The sequence below is a fragment of the Bos taurus genome, chromosome 7 (assembly GCF_002263795.3).
Source record: "Bos taurus isolate L1 Dominette 01449 registration number 42190680 breed Hereford chromosome 7, ARS-UCD2.0, whole genome shotgun sequence".
Taxonomy (NCBI): domain Eukaryota; kingdom Metazoa; phylum Chordata; class Mammalia; order Artiodactyla; family Bovidae; genus Bos; species Bos taurus.
The window spans coordinates 21,584,854-21,603,538 of NC_037334.1; the positions used below are offsets into that span (position 1 = coordinate 21,584,854).

The following is an 18,685-nucleotide window of genomic DNA, read 5'->3' on the forward strand; positions in this document are numbered from 1 at the left end:
GCTCAGCGGGAACAGGTTTCTCTCTGGGTCGTCCTTTCCTTTTTCCTGGCTGAGTTGTAGGGAAAGGGATGAAGGTGCCTGTTGTATGTGAACAATTAAGAAAAAAACTACCAGCAGAGGAGCTTTTTCCCCTTCAGCTGCATTCTTAAAGAGAACCTTCTAAGAAAGTACAGCATTCTTCTGTGTTCCTGTTGGTTGGCAAGCCACTGAGACCATCAGGGTCGAAAGCATGGCCTGATAACATGGGACATAAAAAATAAATAGATGAAAGGAAGGATTCCACTTAATGTTGATGAAGCACTGTGCTGGGCACAGGCTACCCAGAGTCCTGCACAGCTCTGCCCTCAAGGAGCTCACAGTCTAGTGCACTCCCTAGTTGGAAGCCTTAGGAAGCTGTGCTAATACATTGTTGGACTGGCGGTTTGTGTTTTTATGTCCTTCATTTTCTTTCCCATCATCGTTTCCCTCTTCCTGCCTTGGCTTGCTTTACTGATTTCCAAGGCTAGGTTCTGGTTCCCTCTTGACCTTCTCAGATCATGTTCCATTCAGAGAGGGGTGGAGGGTGAGCTGTATGTATCCACTGAGGTATGACCAGGAAAAGGTGGTCTTTTTCGCTTCACCTGGAGCAGAGCAGGTTTTGTTGAGACTCAAAGTGAAAATTCTCCAAAGTTATGCCATGACCACGGGTGAATACAGATTTTTGAAGGGCTCAAACTACTTGAGAAGCCTTCTTAAGAGAACATGAGTATAAAATCAGGTACAGGGCCTTGGAAGAGGCCCTGAGAATTAAGTTTCATTAGCTTTAGAGTAAACCCACTTGTGGTTGAAACTGGTAACTGATGCTTCACTGTGGGTATCTAAAAAGGTAAATCAGCATATCTAAGGCAGATGTGGACTGCAAGTGGCTTAACTCTAGGGTCATTATATGTCTGAAAGTGTATTCAGTTGGATGGAAGTAAGACCTTTACACTAGCCTGGGTCAGCTAGTGTATTTCTGAAGATGAGGCTCAATGACCCAGCAGGCTCAGTTATGTAAGAAATGAGGACTCCTGGCCAATCGGGACTCTTATAGCGGGCAGATCCTGCTGCCCATCCACCCCCATCTGAGTGTGGGCTGCACCCAGGGCATACTTGGGTGGCCAGAATTGTGGCTGGCTACCTGCCTGCAGGCCCCAGGCTTCCAAGAATCTCGGGGGAGACCTGTCCTTGTTACATTTTCTGGGGTCTGGGCTGCCTCGGCAGCACCCTTTGACTTTAGTGAGCCTCACTGCACTTTTCTCTCATGCTGTTTGTGTTTAGAATTTTGTCATTTTTAGCTGAGACCAAATTAATCTTTGGTGCACAAGGTGAGCTTAAAAGCTTACCATTCATTGTTTAACAAGCTACCCGCCTCATGGAATGTGACCCCTGTTTGCAGGATCTGACTTCCCCCTCATTTTCTGTCTCCGTATCATCTGTTGGCATTGTTAGGGCTGTCAGTGGGATCGCTGGCATTTACTATCATGTCTTTCATGAACCAAGTTGATTTTGGGGTAGAATCACCATATAATTTATTGCCCAAGCTGAGACTTTTGAGAGTGAAAGGAGATTTTGTTAATAATGACGCCAAGTCGACAAGCATAAGCCATGATTGTCTCAGGCAAACTGGGAAGTATGGTCACCCCAATTATGGGGAACCTGAGTCTAGGTGGTCTTTGCTTGTGCAGACCAACTCCATATATGTTGTGTATGTCTTTGTGTGGGTTCCCTGTTAAGTGGGGCTCCTGTTACTGGATAAGAGGCCCGAGGGAAGTGTGGCTTGCTAGTCTGTTACGTTAACATGCTTCTCTAAAACTGCTTCACTTGTTAATTCATTTATTCCTTCATTCATTGACTGTTTTTGTTCCTTTCCATTCACTTTGTACTCATTTTTTTCATTAAATTTTGCATTTATTTTGAGTTTTTGTGGTGTCTTTTTTGGGCAGTGGCTTTTCTGATTTAATGTTTCCTCTATTAATCTGCTACAGCTGTGGTAAAATACAGCTTGTTTTTTCCATGAACTTTGTGGGGTTGATCAGCTTCTATAGGAGTTACGTTTTAATAGTGAATCCTGCCACGGGCATCTGTGAACGGCTCTTGAATGAGTGTGGGATGGAGGCAAGATAGGAAAGAGAAGTTGCAGCCTGTGGTCAAAGGATCTTTATCAGGCAAGACACGAGAGAAGGCAGACCCTGCCCTTGAAAAGTTTACATCCTTGTGGAGGAGGCTTGACATAGGACAACTAACATTTGAGTTCTTACTGTGTGCTAGTCATTGTTCTAAAGTGCATTACATGTATTAATTCCGCTAATCTTCACAATAATCCTATGATTAGGTACCATTCTCTCCTTTTTATAGGCAAGGCACGAGAGGTACCCAAGGTCACACAGCTCATAACTGGAGGAATTGAGGTTTAAATATTGCTATCCTGTACCCTTATTCCTGTTCAGTTTGACAGTGTAGGTTGGTGGACCTAAGAAGGTTTTGCTGAGGTGGGATGTTGTAGGAAGTAGGCAAATATTTGTTGAGGAAGGGATGGCAATCTCCAGGGCCCATTTGTGGAGGAGCTTTCTCTGTTGGACACTAGGCTAATCTCTGGGGAGACCAAAATGAGGAGATGGAGGACTAGGCCCAGCAGGGAGACTGGCATGCTGGCCTCCCCAGGGAAGGTACAGCACAACCCTGCCCCTGGGCAGGCAGGTGCAGGGAGGCAGTCTTCACCAAGCTCTGAAGGACCAAGACTTTCCAGGAAGCCAGGGGAAATAGGGCCACCTTGGTGGAAGGAACTTGGCTCACCCAAATGAGGTAATATTTGGACAAGTTTAAGATGTGTCTGTGCTACTCATCTACTGTGTTCTTCTCTTAGCCCATCTGCCTCTGAGCCCTGTCCCATCTCTGTTTTCAGCAGTCACAGCCCAATCTCTGCCCTATGTAAATGGTGACAAATGGAAGGTGGATCACGTCCTTATTTCTCCCACCACAGTGAACCCCAGTCTCTAATCTGAAGTGGGAGAGAAATTCCTAACTGCAGGGAAAAAATGTTAGAGGAGAGTAAGATAGAACTTAGGGCTCCAAGGCAAGCTTGAACAACATAAAAACTTAAAAACCGCTCACAAGTGGTACTTTGGCAATATGAAAGTTTGCTTCCCCAGAAAAGGGAATACTATTTACAGAAAGATGAAGCAACAAGGCTGTCCCTTACTCCCATATTGTGGCTCACAGGTCTACCTTCTTCTTTTCCCAAGAGATGGAGAGTTGGTTTAGCTCTGGGGAATGAAACTTACATCTAGAGCTAGGTTCGGGGGGTGGGGTCCAGGTAATTCCTACCTGTTTTCTGAAGTCAAAAATAGCCTGAGTTGGCATGGGCCCTCAGGCTTAGCCTCTGTTCCACCAATGACAGTGCTGCTCACAGTGGAAGGAAGGAGGCAGAGGAAGCTGAGGCCACGAGCAGCAGGCTGCCCCCCAGCACGTTCATTTGTGCTGGGCTGCTGCTGCTACTGCTAAGTCGCTTCAGTCGTGTCCCACTCTGTGCGACCCCATCGACGGCAGCCCATGAGGCTGCCCTGTCCCTGGGATTCTCCAGGCAAGAACACTGGAGTGGGTTGCCATTTCTTTCTCCAATGCATGAAAGTGAAAGTGAAGTCGCTCAGTCGTGTCCGACTCTTAGCGACCCCATGGACTGCGGCCCACCAGGCTCCTCCATCCATGGGATTTTCCAGGCAAGAGTGCTGGAGTGGGGTGCCATTGCCTTCTCCATGTGCTGGGCTAGGGGACAGTTACTGATAGGGTTTGAGAGACTGCATTTCACATGTGTTTGACTCTATCAAATCTCAATGCACGGTATCTAATACATGTAAAATAAGACACAGAAAGGATTGAAAGGAAGTGTATTTCAACAAAAGCTCCAACAAGCAAATTTGTCTTAACAAAAGGCAGAGATTTGTGCTGACTACAGGACAGACACTAATACGGTATAGCTAGTATTGCACCTAGCAGCAGATCACCTTCCCCGCGGCTTCGCACATTTACAGAAAACTGTTCACCGCGGAAGGACTTCACAGATGACCTCTAAATGTGTGGCTCAGTCATTTGCATCCCCAGCACTACCTCCACAGTCCCAGCTGGCATCACTGTCAGCTGGACTCCACTGCCTAGAGAATGGCTCCATAGTGTCACTGCTTCCCAGGGGCAGCTGGCTTCTCCCTCACGGCCATGCTAGTGGTCCCTCCCTCCTCCCTGCAGTAGTGGGAGCTCAGCCTCAGGACCCGCTCATCTCAACCAAAACTTGGGGAGTGCGGCTTCCCAACACAAGGATCACCTCCAAGTGTCATTTTCTAAACACAAAAATTCCTCTAGTTAAGCCTGTAAACTAAGAGTAACCAAGCAGAAATATGCCTAAAGCTTGATTTGGTTACTGTATATGAAATAAAGCACTTTATGAATCGAGTTCTTACAAAGAAAAGACTTAGATGCTGGGCGAGTCAGGGTAAATCCCGTTTCTGCAAAGGCGGGCAGAGTACTTGGGACTTGAAGCCTGCACATGCTCTTGGTACAGGCCTGGGAAGCTGGAAAGATGCGGCCAGTTCTGGCAGGTGGAGCAGCAGAAACTTGTCTGTCAGCACCAGCCTGGCCCTTCTGCCCTGAGCAAGGCCTGCCTCTGACCTCATCGTCCAGCTGTCTTATAGGCTGCTACAGCCCTTGATGAGGAAGAAAAAGCAAGCTGCACTATGAGCATTTATTCCCTCCCCCTGGTTTCGGGCCCAGGGTTGTGAGAGAGGCAGGAGTCTGAGTTTGATTTATCAGACTACCTTTCCCTTTAGGGACCCTGACCTGTCTTTTTGCCCCCTTGTTTTTTCCTGAAGAATCAGGAGTGTTTTCTCAGTTGCTGTTTCAAGGCCTTCTTGCTTTCTTGTTACAGGACCCATAAAGCCTAGAATATAGAGGAGTCCAAGTCCAGATTTGGCATTATGCTGTAAAGGGTTCTGGGGTAGGGCACAGACGCTGGCAGGTGAGCCAGAAAGTGGCTGTTCAGGAGGATGACTAAAGGCTTGCCAGTTGCTCCTTTACAAGTTCTTTGCAGCGGTTCCACTGCCTAATACCAACCTGTAATTAAAACGGAGCGGTCATCCTTGAGGCAGAACCATTTTACATTCTAAACAATGAGTAACTGAGTGCCAGAATGTCAGCATGGAGCAATTCCAGGAAGTTCCAATCACCCAACTTGAGAACATTAACCCCACCGTCTCAGGGACACCCATCTTCAACCTCAGTAAAAACTGTCATTTTTCTAACTGCATTCCATCTTATGCTGTCCATCCTGAGTGATTCTGACCTCCCCATACCTACCTCATAGTACCCTGGTGCCTGGTGCCATATAAAGGGTAAAGGGTCTGAAATTTACACTCCCCAGTGTTAAGCTCAGCGTTGTTTTCTCCTGAGCTCAACATGTCCCCACATCCTCTTGACTACCAGGGCTGCCACTGAGATACAGCTTCACTCAGTGTCAGAGAAGCCCATTGTGGTGAAGGGAACCTAATACTCAAGTCCAGAGGATTTGCCATGTGTGGAAAGCCTAGCCCTTAGGAAGGCTCTTCAGAGTCATCACAGCCAGAGTATCTCCTGGAGCCCACAAGGGCCGAGAAGGGGCCACAGGTACTCTTTTGGGGGCAGAGTGCATCAGCTGAAGGGGCAAAACTGAGAGCCTGGTGTGGGGCAAAGTTGATGTCTACCTGTGCTTTCTTTAGCAGATCAGATATAGGAGTACAGCAGTCGGGCATGAGCCTCTCCAGCTCTAAGGTGATGATGACCAAGGCCAGTGTGGAGCCCTTGAACTGCAGCAGCTGGTGGCCCGCCATACAGTGCTGCAGCTGCCTGGTCAGGGACGCGACGTGGAGGGAAGGATTCCTCTGAGGCATCAGCTCCTTCACGTGGGGCCAGCCCAGGACCACCAGGGCGTGGAACTGGAGACCGTGGTTTTTATGTTAGAACAGAAAACCCCATACTTTTCATAGATCAAAGACCAAAAGTGCAAAAAACAATTTAAATTTTCATCAGGGAACATTAAATATTGCCCAACCCTTTTCGTTCCCATCCATGGCCCCAGAAGGGGATTGAGGCTTAATACCCACTGTGCGGCCAAGCTAAGCTTCAACCCTGGTGAGAAAAAGACAGTCTGCTTTGTGACATGGTCATTAAGAGCCTAAAGTACCCACTTGACAGTGTTTCAGTTCTGAAAAACAGAAGCATACAGTTCAAGATTAAGGTAGCAGAGAAGTTACTTGTATGTGCTCGACATGAGAAGAAATGCTGCCGCTTGGCCACAGTGGTCAGGTTTTATAATGGTACAGCCCTTCGTGATTTAATCGTCACACTTCATAACAGACCAAAACCCCATGACATTTCCATATTACATAATTTTGCCTTACTAACAGAATCCTATCTTTAAGGATGACCATCATTCTCTAACTAAAACAAATACAAACTAACATGACATTTTTAAGTGCCAGATCAATATGGTCTAAAGCCTCAGTAAGGACTGTGTGTAGGTGAATAAAAGACAGCTAAGTGAATGTGTGTAAAGTGCAGCAAAAGCAGACAGATTTTTATGTACAGTATTCATAGAATGGAAAGTTAAATATTTTTGCAGTGTGTATTTAAAAGAGAAGCTCACCATAATAGTGCCGTCTAAATATCTTTGTAAAGTTAATGTCCTTTAGAAGCGGGAGTCTGGCGGAACCGTGTTGGATGTAAGATAATATTTCACTTTGCCGTTATGTCGTGAGCCTTGTGGGTCACGTCACTGTGCTGCATGTGTAAGGACGTGTGCTTTGCCGTCCTATATTGTGAACAGCTGTTCCAAAGGCACAATGAGTCCAGGGTAGGCTCTGGAAGTTCCTCGTACTTACTATGGACAGAAAGTCCAGCGGTGTCCCGATGTAGAGGTCCCAGTGCAGTTTGTCCAAAATAGCCAGCTCCATCCTGAGGAGCTCATTCGGGGAATAGCCAGAGCCATAATGCTTTATGAAGTCTTTTATGCGTGGAATTAACTGTAAAAAGAAAATAAAAGAGGCCAAAGCCCTACACTCTGTCACAGTAGCTTTTGTTTTCTTATCGCTGGGGACTGGGCATCCGTGACCCTAGTAGAGCTGTCTTCCAGTGACCCACCACAGAAAACGCTTCTGAAAGAAAAACCAAACCAGATCTTGGCTATCTGTCAAGTCCCCAGGTAGTCGTGACAGTGCGTAGTAAATGTCACATGGTCATCTGCTGCCAGCAAGTCTTGATCCCCAACTGCACTGCAACGCCTACCCAAAGGTGCTTTGGAGGCTGGGACTGTGCCGTCTCCCACATTCACCTGTAGGAACTCACTCAAAGCTTTCCAGCTGTGGACTCTACCCATTCCTGGTCCTGATCACTGCCATGATTGTTAGTCATAGAGAGAAGTAGGCCTTTGAGCTTCCTGGTCTGCGTCAGACAGACTCACTGATAAAACCTCCCAGAACCAGGTAACACCATAGCTGCAAACACATTCCTTTCAGCCTCTATTGAAGGCTATGACTTTTCCCCAGAGAAATTATAAGGCTTGTCTATGAGTAAACATTCAAGTACCAAGTGCATTGAAGACTTGGTCCTACTCTTTTAGATAAACAAAGTATTATATAACCTCTAGAAATTGTTCTTTTAAGGGTTATTTACTTGGTTCTTAGTTGGACAAAAGCATCTTTGCGGGGCACACATTACATTCTAACAAACAGGGTTAAAATAGTTTTTATTGCAAGCTTGGAACTGGACACACCATGCCTTTTTCTGGCCCCTTGGACCTTGAGATCAGCTAAGGGGACCTTGTATAAATGGCAGTGGTTCCACAAAGGGGGAGAGGTTGGAGGGAGGGAAGTAGGGAGAGAGGTTTGGGAAGGATACTGGGAGAGGATCTTCTGAACAGGAGCCATAGTGAAACGGAGAAATTCAAGCAAGCCTGAAGCACTTACAGGGGCTTCTCTTCCACCCACTGCTCGTGGCCCTCCTGCCCGTCCCAGATGAGGGTCCCAGACTCCCTGAAGACCAGTTTCTTTGACACAGGCAAGTCCTTAAGTCTCAAGCAGCTTTCTTGGATGTAGTTTCTGGGGGATGGCTATTAGGCCATATGGTCTGGGAGGCCACTTTCCTCTGCTTAGTGGGAAGTGACATCTTCCATCAACCAATGCAGCAAGATATATCTGCCAGGAGGTCAGGCTTCCGGGTTTGCTGGGCCAGGACAATTCAGCTGTTCTATTTTCCCTTTTGTGGGGTACCAGAATTCCCATGGCTCAGATGGGTAAAGAATCCTTCAGGAGGCCTAGGTTTGATCCCTGAGTTGGAAAGTTTTCCTGGAGAAGGAAATGGCAATCCACTCCAGTATCCTTGCCTAGGAAATTCCACAGAGGAGTGTGGCAGGCTATAGTCCATGGGGTCGCAAGAGTCGGACAGGACTTAGCGACTAAACCACCACCACCAGCGTCTGACAAGCTTAAGGAAGGGACAGCAGAGATCCTGGGAGGTGTGACTTTTCCAAAATGTCCATTCCCAAGATCGCAGACCTTTCAGGAAACTCGTGTTTCCAATGTTAAACACCCCTAAACCTCAAAAGCAGCCCTTAATCAGCTTCCAGGGATGCATACCTCCTCTTCTTCATTAACTTTTGTAGCAAGTCTCAAGGAAGTAATTGTGACACAATGGAGTAAATGCTTTTTTATCTGCAGTATGGAAGAGACACATTTGAGAATATGAGTGTCAGAGACTAACCATAAAGCATCTGTGGGTTTTTTGTTGTTTTTAAGAAATCGAGTTTTGTTTTTTTTTTAATTTTTAAAAAAGACATTGTATTTATTTGCAAGGAATTTAGCCCCATTTTTCGATGTGACCAGTGAAAACCTCCTGGTTTCAGAACCACAGATGACTAGTCAATAGCTCTTTGTTAGAAGACTGACTGGAGATGGGAAATACAGCATCATCTCAGGTAACACACAGCCCCCTCCTGGCCTCAGGCTGACCACTGATGGCCATACAACACGGAACCAGACAGGTAAGGTGGTAGGATTTTCCAATTCCAGTCCTATTCTTGGAGCCATTGACTTATTTATAATGTTGGGTTTGAGCACCTGGGATGGCTCCCCTGTCAGGTAGCAACAGGAAACAAAGGTCAGTTTCCACACCCAACCATCTGTCACCATCCCTCATAACTCCCCTACCTTTACTGAAACTATGAGGCGGCTGAAGATGGAGAGAGCCAGGTTAAACGTGGTCTGAGAGAAGTCAAAGATGTTCTCAACTCTCAGGAGCCACAACACAACTTCTCTGAAGGCTTCGCAAATCTCAGCCTGCTGAAAGGAGGAGGTGGGAGAGAGCAGAGAAGGTCGTCGGTCTCAGTCCATCAGTGGCTGGACCAGAGGGGTTGTAAGAAGCCCCTTCACCATAAATAGCGGTCACGTAAAAGTGTCTCTCTCGTGCAGTTGTTCCCCCATTCAGGCCCTCTCCTTCCTGCGCCCGTTTTTTGGGTCTTCAGCCGAATTCCCCAACTCAAGCCCTCTTCCAAAGCCCTCTAATGAAGCACCGTTTCAGTGAGATAAGCTGGGGAATCTCGTCTTTCGCCTCGTGAGAGGGACGCACCTGGGGAGGGTGCAGGCTCCAGGGTGCGGCTCACCTGGTCGCGGGTGCACGTGGAACCCGGCCTCGTCCCGTGCGCGCGTGAGGGAGGGGGATGACCGCGATTCCGGGTGGGCCCCGCGAGGGTACCGGTACCTGGAGTTGGCCACCCCGCCACAGACGCGCCTCGCGGCCCTGGGCCTGCGTCAGGTAGGCGAGCAGCCGGCGCTGGTCCGGGAAGCCTCCCCAGGTTTTCTGCATGAGCCTGGGGGCGCTGGGGACAGGGGGCTGCGTAGATGGTGCGGGCGACGGCCCCCGAGCTGCGGCGGGATCGGGGCCTGCAGGTGGCCGAGCGCGCATTCCCCCCCGCACGGATCTGGTCCACGAAGGAGGCGCGGGGAACCGGAGCGCATCGCGCAGGCACGCCTCCGAGAAACTTCTCTGGATCGCCGCGGAGAGAGAGACGTTCCACGGCCGCGGGGGGAGCGGACAGCGAAGGGCCATTTCGCCTAGACTTTCGTCCGAACTCTTACCTGGACACCGGGAGGGTCTCACCTCCGAGGCCGAGTTCTGCGGCGCATGCCGCCCTCCGGAAGCCATGGCTGCGTCAGATCCTAGGTCTGGGTCCCGGCTTAGCTCGGCGTTTTCTACCCAGCGTCAGTGACTTGCAGCTGGGGAGGCCACGAGGCGGGGCGGGGCGGAGCGGGCCCAGCTGGCCCACCCCCCACTCCTGGCCCTGGGACTGTCCTGGCGCGCTGGGGCCCACTCCTCCCGGCCCTGGGACGCGGCGGGAGGGAGAACGCGCAGGTGGGTGAAAGATTCTCTCTACTCTTACTCCACCCCATGCCCACCTACCGAGCCCCTCTTCCACACCTAAAGCCCTAGCCCCAGGTGCAGAGTCCCCAGCCGGGGTGGGGCGGCTGGGGAGAAGGTTATCTATTGAAGGCTGCAATGTGTTAGGCGCTGGAAAATAACAGTGAATAGAAGAGAAGTGAAGTGAAGTGAAATCGCTCAGTCGTGTTCGACTCTGCGACCCCATGGACTGTAGCCTACCAGGCGCCTCCGTCCATGGGATTTTCCAGGCAAGAGGAGTGGGTTGCCGTCTCCTATCTCCAGGGGATCTTCCCGACCTAGGGATCGAACCCGGGTCTCCCGCATTGTAGGCAGACGCTTTAGCGTCTGAGCCACTAGGGAAGACCTATATGAATAGAAGAGAGGTGGAACTTATATTCTAGTCAGGAAAGAGGAAAGCTTGCATAGAATATATGAAAATCCCAGCAATTCCACTCCTAGATGTATGTCCAACAGAAATGCATATGTGAGCCTACATGTTCATAGAAGCACTATTTGTAATAGCCCTAAACTGGATACAACTTAAATGTCCATCTATAATTGAATGGGATAAACAAATTGTGGTATAGTCACACGATATAGGGGATACTATACCACATTGTAAGGAAGACTCTTACAAACATAATATTGAATGTTGGAAGACAGATAAAAAAGAATTCATGCTGTATGATTTCATTTATAAAAAGCATGAAGAATGGATCTATAATTTTAGAGTCAAGATAGTGGTTGCTGCTGCTGCTGCTAAGTCGCTTCAGTTGTGTCCGACTCTGCGTGACCCTATAGACGGCAGCTCACCAGGCTCCCCCGTTCCTGGGATTCTCCAGGCAAGAACACTGGAGTGGGTTGCCATGTCCTTCTCCAATGCAGGAAAGTGAAAAGTGAAAGTGAAGTCTCTCAGTCGTGTCCGACTCTTAGCGACCCCCATGGACTGCAGCCTACCAGGCTCCTCTGTCCATGGGGTTTTCCAGGCAAGAGTACTGGAGTGGGGTGCCATTGCCTTCTCGGAAGATAGTGGTTACCCTTGGGGAATATGTGTGTATGCTACAGAAAACTACAGAACATTACTGAAAAAAATTAAAGAAGATCTAAATAAATGGAGAGACATTCCATGTTTATGAACAGGGAGATTTAAATTATTAAAATAGCAATAGTTCCAGAACTATCAATTCAACATAATCCCTGTTAAGTTTCTAGCTGTCTTTTTGATACCTATATCATATCATATACAAAAATTACTGAAAATAGATCATAGATCTAAACTAACAAGGTGTTTTAAAAATTCCTATGAACAACCAAGGAATTCAGAATGACCAAAACTACCTTGAAAAAGCAGATATATAGGCTTCGCAGTATCTAATTTCAAAACTTACTACAAGCCTATGATAATCAAGACAATATAGTACTGGATGGACATATAGATCCATGGAATTGAATTGAGAATCTGGAAATCAACCCTCATATTTATGACCAATTGTCATTTGCCCAGGTTGCTACAATAATTCAGTGGGGGAAAGAACATTCTTTTCAGCAAATGTGATAGGACAGATGAATATTCATGTGCAGAAGAATGAAACTGGATCCCAATAACATATCATATACAAAAATAACTCAAAATAAATCATAGATCTAAATGTAAGAGCTAAAACTAGAAAACTGTTAAAAAAGAAAATCTTCATGTCTTGAGTTAGGCAGTGGTTTCTTAGATTTGCACCAAATGTACAAGAAAATAAACAAGAAAAGAAAATTTTGGACTTGATCAAAATTTAAAACTTTCGTGCTTCAAAGAGCAGCATCTAGTGATTCAAAAGACAACACACATAACAGGAGAAAGCACATGTATATCATGTATCTGAAAAGAGACTTGTATTTAGAATATACAAAGAATTCTTACAACTTAATAATGAAAAGGGCAAAGAATTGATTAGACATTTCTCTGAAGAAGATATTCAGATGGTCAAAGAGTGTGTGAAATCATGTCCAACATTACTAATCATCAAGGAAGTACAAATAGAAACTACAATGAGATGCTATTTTACATCAGCAGGATGGTCATAATAAGCAATTCAAGACAACAGCAGGTGGTGGCGAGGAGGTAGAGAAAATTGTAAACCTCATAGCTGCTGGTGGGAATGGAAATCCTCTTACACTGCTGGTGGTACAGCCACTTTGGAAAACAACTTGAGAGTTCCTCAAAATGTTAAACATTAGAGTTACTAAATGATCCATCAATTTCACTTGTAGTATATACCCAAGAGAAATGAAACATGTTTACAAAAACTTATTGTCCATAGTACCAAAAAGTAGAGACAACCCAAATGTTCATCAATTGATAAATAGATAAAAATGTGGTATATTCATACAGTAGAACATTATTCAGCCATAAAAAGGATTATTGTTATGTTACAATAGGGGTGATGCTTGAAAATATTATTCTAAGTGATAGACATCATTTCACAAAAGGTTACATATTATATAATTCTATCTATATGATAAGTCCAAAATAGGCAAATCTATAGATACAGAAAGTAGATTAGTGGTTGCCTAGGGCTGGGATGTTGCAAGGGGGAAGGGGGAGTGATAGCTATAAGTGTTTCTTTTGGGTGTGATGAAAATGTTTAAAATCAATTGTGGTTATGGTCACACAGCTCTGTATACAGTAAGAATCATTGAATTGTATAAACTGGTGAATCTCAATAAAGCAGATATATATTGTATCTATCATATATCAGAGAGTGGTAAGTACTATGGAGAAATATAAACTAGGGAGGGAAGATAACAAAGCTGGGACTGAAGATAGGAATTTTGTTTTCTTCCTTAGATTTTGGCTGTACCATGTGCCATGTGGGATCTTAGTTCCCTGACCAGGGATGGAACCTGCATCCCCTGCATTGGAGAGCAGAGTCCTAACCACTGGATGACTGGGAAAATATCTGAAGGTTGGCATTTAAGTAGAGAGATCATTGGTGGGGTTCACCAAGGAGGTGATATGTGAACAAAGATATTCTGAAGGCAATGAGGGAGTCAGGGCAATATTTATCGAGGAGCTTTCTAGGCAGGGCCTGGCTTTGGATCTGGGCTTTGTTGCTGCCCATATGTATGACCTTGGACAAGTTACTTACTTAATGGCTCTATGCTTCAGTTTTTTAAATCTGAAATAGTTCCTCCTATTTTCTATAAAAATGACTAATAGTACCTATTTTAAAAAGTTTTTATGTGAATTAAATTAATAATTAAAAAGGAATTAAAGCACTTAGAACAGTATGCTGACACTAAGTATTTTTATTAGCTCCTACTGCAAGCATAGAAGGCCTTGTATTCTATCATGAAACCATGCCTGCAAGGTCAGATGAATCAAGGAGGCCAACTGGAGCTGGTTCGAGAGGGATCAGATCAGATCAGATCAGATCAGTCGCTCAGTCATGTCCGACTCTTTGCGACCCCATGAATCACAGCACGCCAGGCCTCCCTGTCCATCACCAACTCCCGGAGTTCACTGAGACTCACGTCCATCGAGTCAGTGATGCCATCCAGCCATCTCATCCTCTGTTGTCCCCTTCTCCTCTTGCCCCCAATCCCTCCCAGCATCAGACTCTTTTCCAATGAGTCAACGCTTTGCATGAGGTGGCCAAAGTACAGTTTTCAATAATGAGTAAGAGGGAAGATTGCAGGAAACAGGGATTGTGATCCAAGCCTGTGACTTTTATGCTGGGAGATGAGAAATCACTGGCAGGTTATGAATGAAGGCAGTGTTGTTTTAGTTGCTAAGCCATGTCAGAGTTTTTGCAACCCTACCCACTGTAGCTGCCAGGCCATTCTATCCATGGAATTTCCCAGGCAAGACTACTGGAGTAGGTTGCCATTTCCTTCTCCAGGGGATCTTCCTCACCCAGGGATAGAACCTCCATCTCCTGTATTGGAAGGCGGATTCTTTACCGTTGAGCCACCAACAGTATCTGACTCATTTTAACACCAGCACTCCGTCTCTTGTGTTGAAAGTAGACTAGGATGGGCAAGGATGCACTGCAAGGAAACCAGTTCTGAGCTGTTTAGTAATACAGGCGAGAGATGGTGGTGCTCAAAGTGGTCAGATTCTGGTTCTACTTCTGAGATAGAGACTACTAGTCTAGTTCTATAGAAAGATTGGATATTAAGTATGAGAGAAAAAGACTGGTTTTAACTTTATCAATTGTCAGAATCCAGCTTACATTATTGTGATGGACTTTTAAAATTGTTTATGTTTAACAGATGTGGCGTAGGTACTAGTAGGTGATAGGAAGTGGGAATCAACGTTTCAATTTTGGACATGATAAACTTGAAATGTCTATTGTACGTCCAAGCAGAGCGGTGTTCAGGGGAGAGGTTAAGATAGATCATTCTTTCTTTCACAAATATTTATTTATTTATTTTTAAAATTTTATTTTATTTTTAAACTTTACATAATTGTATGTTTTGCCAAATATCTTTCACAAATATTTATTGAAAACCCACCTTGTGCCAGCTTCTATTCTAGGCTCTGGAGGTAATTGTGAGAATACTAACAAAGTTCCTCAGCTAATGGCGAGACAGGTCATAATCAAGTTGGCAATCAAGCACAATAACATATGTAAGGTGGCTCTTCTGAGGAAACACAATGTACAATTGCTATCGTTGTTTATAATATTTAGAACACAGCAAGCGCTAGAAGATGGGCGGCGTTGCCGGTCTACGACTGCCTCTTCTTCTCCATCGGTAGTAGTCAGATACCCCACCTCTAAATCCGGCCAGATTTCCAGCGGCAGCGGAATGGCAGCATTGCGCAAGCGCAGTGGCTTCCTAGGAGACGGACTCGGAAAGTTCTGGCGCAGGCGTAATACAAGAGGCGGAGGAAGCCTCGTGCCCGGGGACGGGGCGGGGCGAGCTCGGAGTGCGCCTGCGCACAGCGAGCTTTCACCAGAGGAGCCGCAGTCTTGGGTGCGCCAAGGTAGTGTTTCAGTAGTCTCTGATCCGCCTCTCCCGCGAGCCCGTTGTCGTTGGACTGCACCCCGGGCGGGGACGTCCGCGGGGCACGGGAGGAAGCCGCAATGCCGGTAAGGAGAGTCATTCAGCCGCTGGGGTTCCTCCTCATCTCTGCGGCCTGGCCGGGTGGCGCGGCCGTTACCATGGAGGCGAGGAGCAGGCGGGCGGCTCGGGTGGGGTGGGGTGGGGCGGGGCCGGGCCGGGCCGGGCCGGGCGGGCCAAGCGGTGTGGGAGCCAGGCGGTTGGGCCCGGGCATGTGGGGGTCCACCCGACCCTGGGAGGGGCCCGGAGCAGGCCTTGCGACCTTGGTCGCTGGTGCATCCCGAAAGGCCTGGGGTGCTTGACATAAAGGCGCTGTGCCAGAGGATGCGCTCTCGCTCCCAGCCCTGTTCTCTGGGTAGGCGGTCTAGGAGCGGCCGCGGAGGGTTGGCTCTTGGATGCCCGGTGGATCTCTGCGTCGCGGAGCCAAGCTCCGGAAGGCAGCAGAGCACGGGTTGTCTGTCCCTACTCCAGGCCTCTGACTCGAGCTGTCATCCCTCTCGTGGCGCTCTAGCTTACAGTGCAGAATGTAATCCGTAGGTGTCTTTGTGTGTGAGGCGGGTGAGTGGTGGGTGATGGTATGCTTGTCTTGTAGGATTTCACAGATTATTATCGTGTGACTTAATAAGGGGGCGTCGTAAGTCCAGTCATGGGGAACACTTCAACTGTGGCCGGTTATTTACGTGAGGGGGTGAGTGGTGGGTGGTCGTATGTTCGTCTTGTAGGATTTCACAGATTATTATCGTTCTCTTAAGCAGGCGTCGTAAGTCCATTATAGGGTCATGGAGAACACCTGAGAAGTGGCCGGTTGCGAGGCCCTGGGTAATTTATCTTTCTGGGTTCTTCTTTTCTGCATAATTAAACTTTTCCTCATGGGGGTATCAGGATGAAATAAGATAATGCGCAGGAGGCTTGAAGGACAGTGCTTGACTTTTAGCATTAGACGCTTAATATTTGTTCCTTGTTGCTTTCTATTTAATTATCAATTTATTCAACAATTTATTACTGGGCACCAGCCACACTGGTGGCTCAGTGGTAAAGAATCCCCCCGGTAATACAGGACTGAGCGACTGAACTGAATACAGGAGAAGCTGGTTTGGTCCCTGGTTGGGGAGGTTCCCCTGCAGAAGGAAACGACAACCCACTCCAGTATTCTTGCCTGGAAAATCCCATGGACAGAGGAGTCTGGCGGGCTACAGTCCATAGGGTCACGACTTAGCTACTAAACAACAACAACAACTACATACTAGGCACTGGAGATACACTATTGAGCAAAACCAGCCAGGTTCTTGAACTTGGGAAGGGAAAAGCTTGCCCTGTAGGGCAGAGGTGAAAACCACACATGTTTACAGTGATAGGACGCTTAACTAAGTGAAGTGGATAGGTGGCATACAGTAGATAGAAGTAGACTCTGGTGAATTGTCTGAATGTTGCCATGTAGGAATGCTGGCTTACAAATGTCAGATATCTTATTTTTTTCAGAGAATCTAGAGATTGTTATTTTAATGAGATTTCTAATTTTTAAATTTAGCAACTAACTTAAAAGATTTTTAGATAATAGGAGCCAAACAAAAGACATTTGTGGGCTAAATTTAGTCCCTTGACTGAGTACCTGTTTGGAACTTCTCATTTAGATACAGACAGGGACTTTAATAGAATAAGAAGCCAAAAAATAAATAAATAAATAAATAAAATTGTAACCAATGCAGAAGAAAGAATGGTGCTATCAGGACCTATATTAGGTCAACTCTAGTCGGGGACTTAGCAGTCAGGGAAGTCTTCCCAGGTGAAGGAGCTATTGAGCTGAGCTCTGCAAAGTAATTGAAGAGGGTGGAGTATGTTTTAGGCATAAGAAACAGCACCTGGAAAGGAGTGTGGTGAGAGGAAGCATGAAGACAAGAAAAGGCCTAAAAGAAAGCCAGTGTGGCTGTGACTAAGAAAGCCAAGCAGAGTAACTTGTGAAATAAAGCTGGAGAAGTGGACATGGGCCAGAACCAGACCTCACAGACCACTGTAAGGATTTTGACTTTTATCCTGAAATCTGTGGGAAACTAAAGAGTTCTGAGTAGGGGAGTGACATAATTAGATTTGTTGAAACCAACCGCCAGGTAGAGAACAGACCATAGGGGAACCTAATTAGATGCAACAGTACAGTTGGTGGTGGTGTTTAGTTGCTAAGTCATGTCCAACTCTTTGCCACCCAATGGACTGGAGCCTCCCAGGCTCCTCTGACCTTGGGATTTTCCCAGGCAGGAATACTGCAGTGGGTTGTCATTTTCTTCTCCAGGGGATCTTCCCAACCCAGGGATTGAACCTGAGACTCCTGAATTGCCAGGCAGATTATCGCTGAGCCACCAGGGAAGCCCAGCAGTACAGTTAGGAATCTCTTATAATTCGGGACAAGATAATAACCTGGAATAAGGTGGTGAAAGTAGAGATGGAAAGAAGTGTGTTGAATTGATATCATCTATTCCTTGTGAATGACAGTGGCTCATGTTTGTTTCTCTGCTGCTTAGAGTATCTGAAAGAGTAGGAATTTAGTATCTGTTCAACTTAACTGTTAAACTGGATAATAATTGGATTATATTTAATAATTGGATTGAATTTTAATATAGATGCTTAATCATAGAATTTCAAAGTTTGAAACTTGACGTATACAAATGTTCATAAGGGTAGAGTCATTTAAAAATTTTTTCCAAAATATTTTTTCTCTGCCATTAGGCTTTTTTTTTCTGTCTTTCACTAATATAGGAAAAGTAGACCGTATGTGGATGTATTATTTGATTAATATCTTTTTTTAAACTAATGCATTGTAGAAAAGAAAATTGAAAGTCTGAGAGGGCACAGAGGACCTACTACTGGATTCTTGATTAAAGTTATTAACCACATTCATGTTTGTTTTTCTATAGGCAGGAAACTCAGAGGAAGTCAGGGACTTTGTGCAGAAAGACAAGTCTCCTACAGATTCTGATTTTCTGCCTGAATAGCATTAACTATAAATGTAAATTAAATTACTTCTTTCCTTATTTGTATTATAAAAGAAACTATTTTTATACCTTTTTAATAAGTTTTTCTATATATCTGTAAGATCTTTAATTAAATTTAACAAATAATTATGGAGTGTTTAATGTGTGCAAGGCACTGAGGTGGCAAAGTAGCC

General features: G+C 46.0%; 3 protein-coding genes across 11 annotated transcripts in view; 2 read left to right on the top strand and 1 right to left on the bottom strand.

The window, feature by feature from the left end:
- SEPTIN8 (septin 8) overlaps positions 1-7,098 on the top strand; it is a 26,911-nt gene extending 19,813 nt beyond the window's left edge. For 2 of the 3 annotated variants that reach the window (XM_024994532.2, XM_015472108.3), the window contains exon 10: positions 5,763-7,098. In XM_024994532.2, the coding sequence (XP_024850300.2) occupies positions 5,763-5,928 (166 nt within the window). In that variant the 3' untranslated portion in view covers positions 5,929-7,098. The remainder of the gene's footprint in view (positions 1-5,762) is intronic. The other variant, XM_015472107.3, reaches the window with a different exon arrangement.
- On the bottom strand, positions 3,953-10,438 carry CCNI2 (cyclin I family member 2). Of its 2 annotated transcripts, NM_001427936.1 has the most exons (6): positions 9,796-10,438; positions 9,246-9,377; positions 8,676-8,750; positions 6,924-7,064; positions 5,748-5,978; positions 3,953-5,121 (listed from the first exon to the last, which is right to left on the bottom strand). In NM_001427936.1, exons 1-6 carry the CDS (start codon positions 10,237-10,239, stop codon positions 5,059-5,061), a joined length of 1,086 nt encoding a protein of 361 aa, NP_001414865.1. In that variant the 5' UTR covers positions 10,240-10,438; the 3' UTR covers positions 3,953-5,058. The 2 variants fall into 2 exon arrangements, with proteins under 2 accessions (NP_001414865.1, XP_059744896.1); XM_059888913.1 differs by lacking the exons at positions 3,953-5,121; positions 5,748-5,978; positions 8,676-8,750 and adding an exon at positions 6,242-6,247 and having other exon boundaries at positions 9,796-10,239.
- Positions 10,439-15,258: 4,820 nt separating this feature from the next.
- The window catches only part of KIF3A (kinesin family member 3A), a 90,614-nt gene continuing 87,187 nt past the window's right edge, over positions 15,259-18,685 (top strand). For 4 of the 6 annotated variants that reach the window (XM_024994553.2, XM_024994554.2, XM_024994556.2 and 1 more), the window contains exons 1-2: positions 15,259-15,557; positions 16,284-16,347. In XM_024994553.2, coding sequence (XP_024850321.1) covers positions 15,274-15,557; positions 16,284-16,347 — 348 coding nt within the window. In that variant the 5' untranslated portion in view covers positions 15,259-15,273. The remainder of the gene's footprint in view (positions 15,558-16,283; positions 16,348-18,685) is intronic. The other 2 variants (NM_001206854.1, XM_024994561.2) reach the window with 2 other exon arrangements.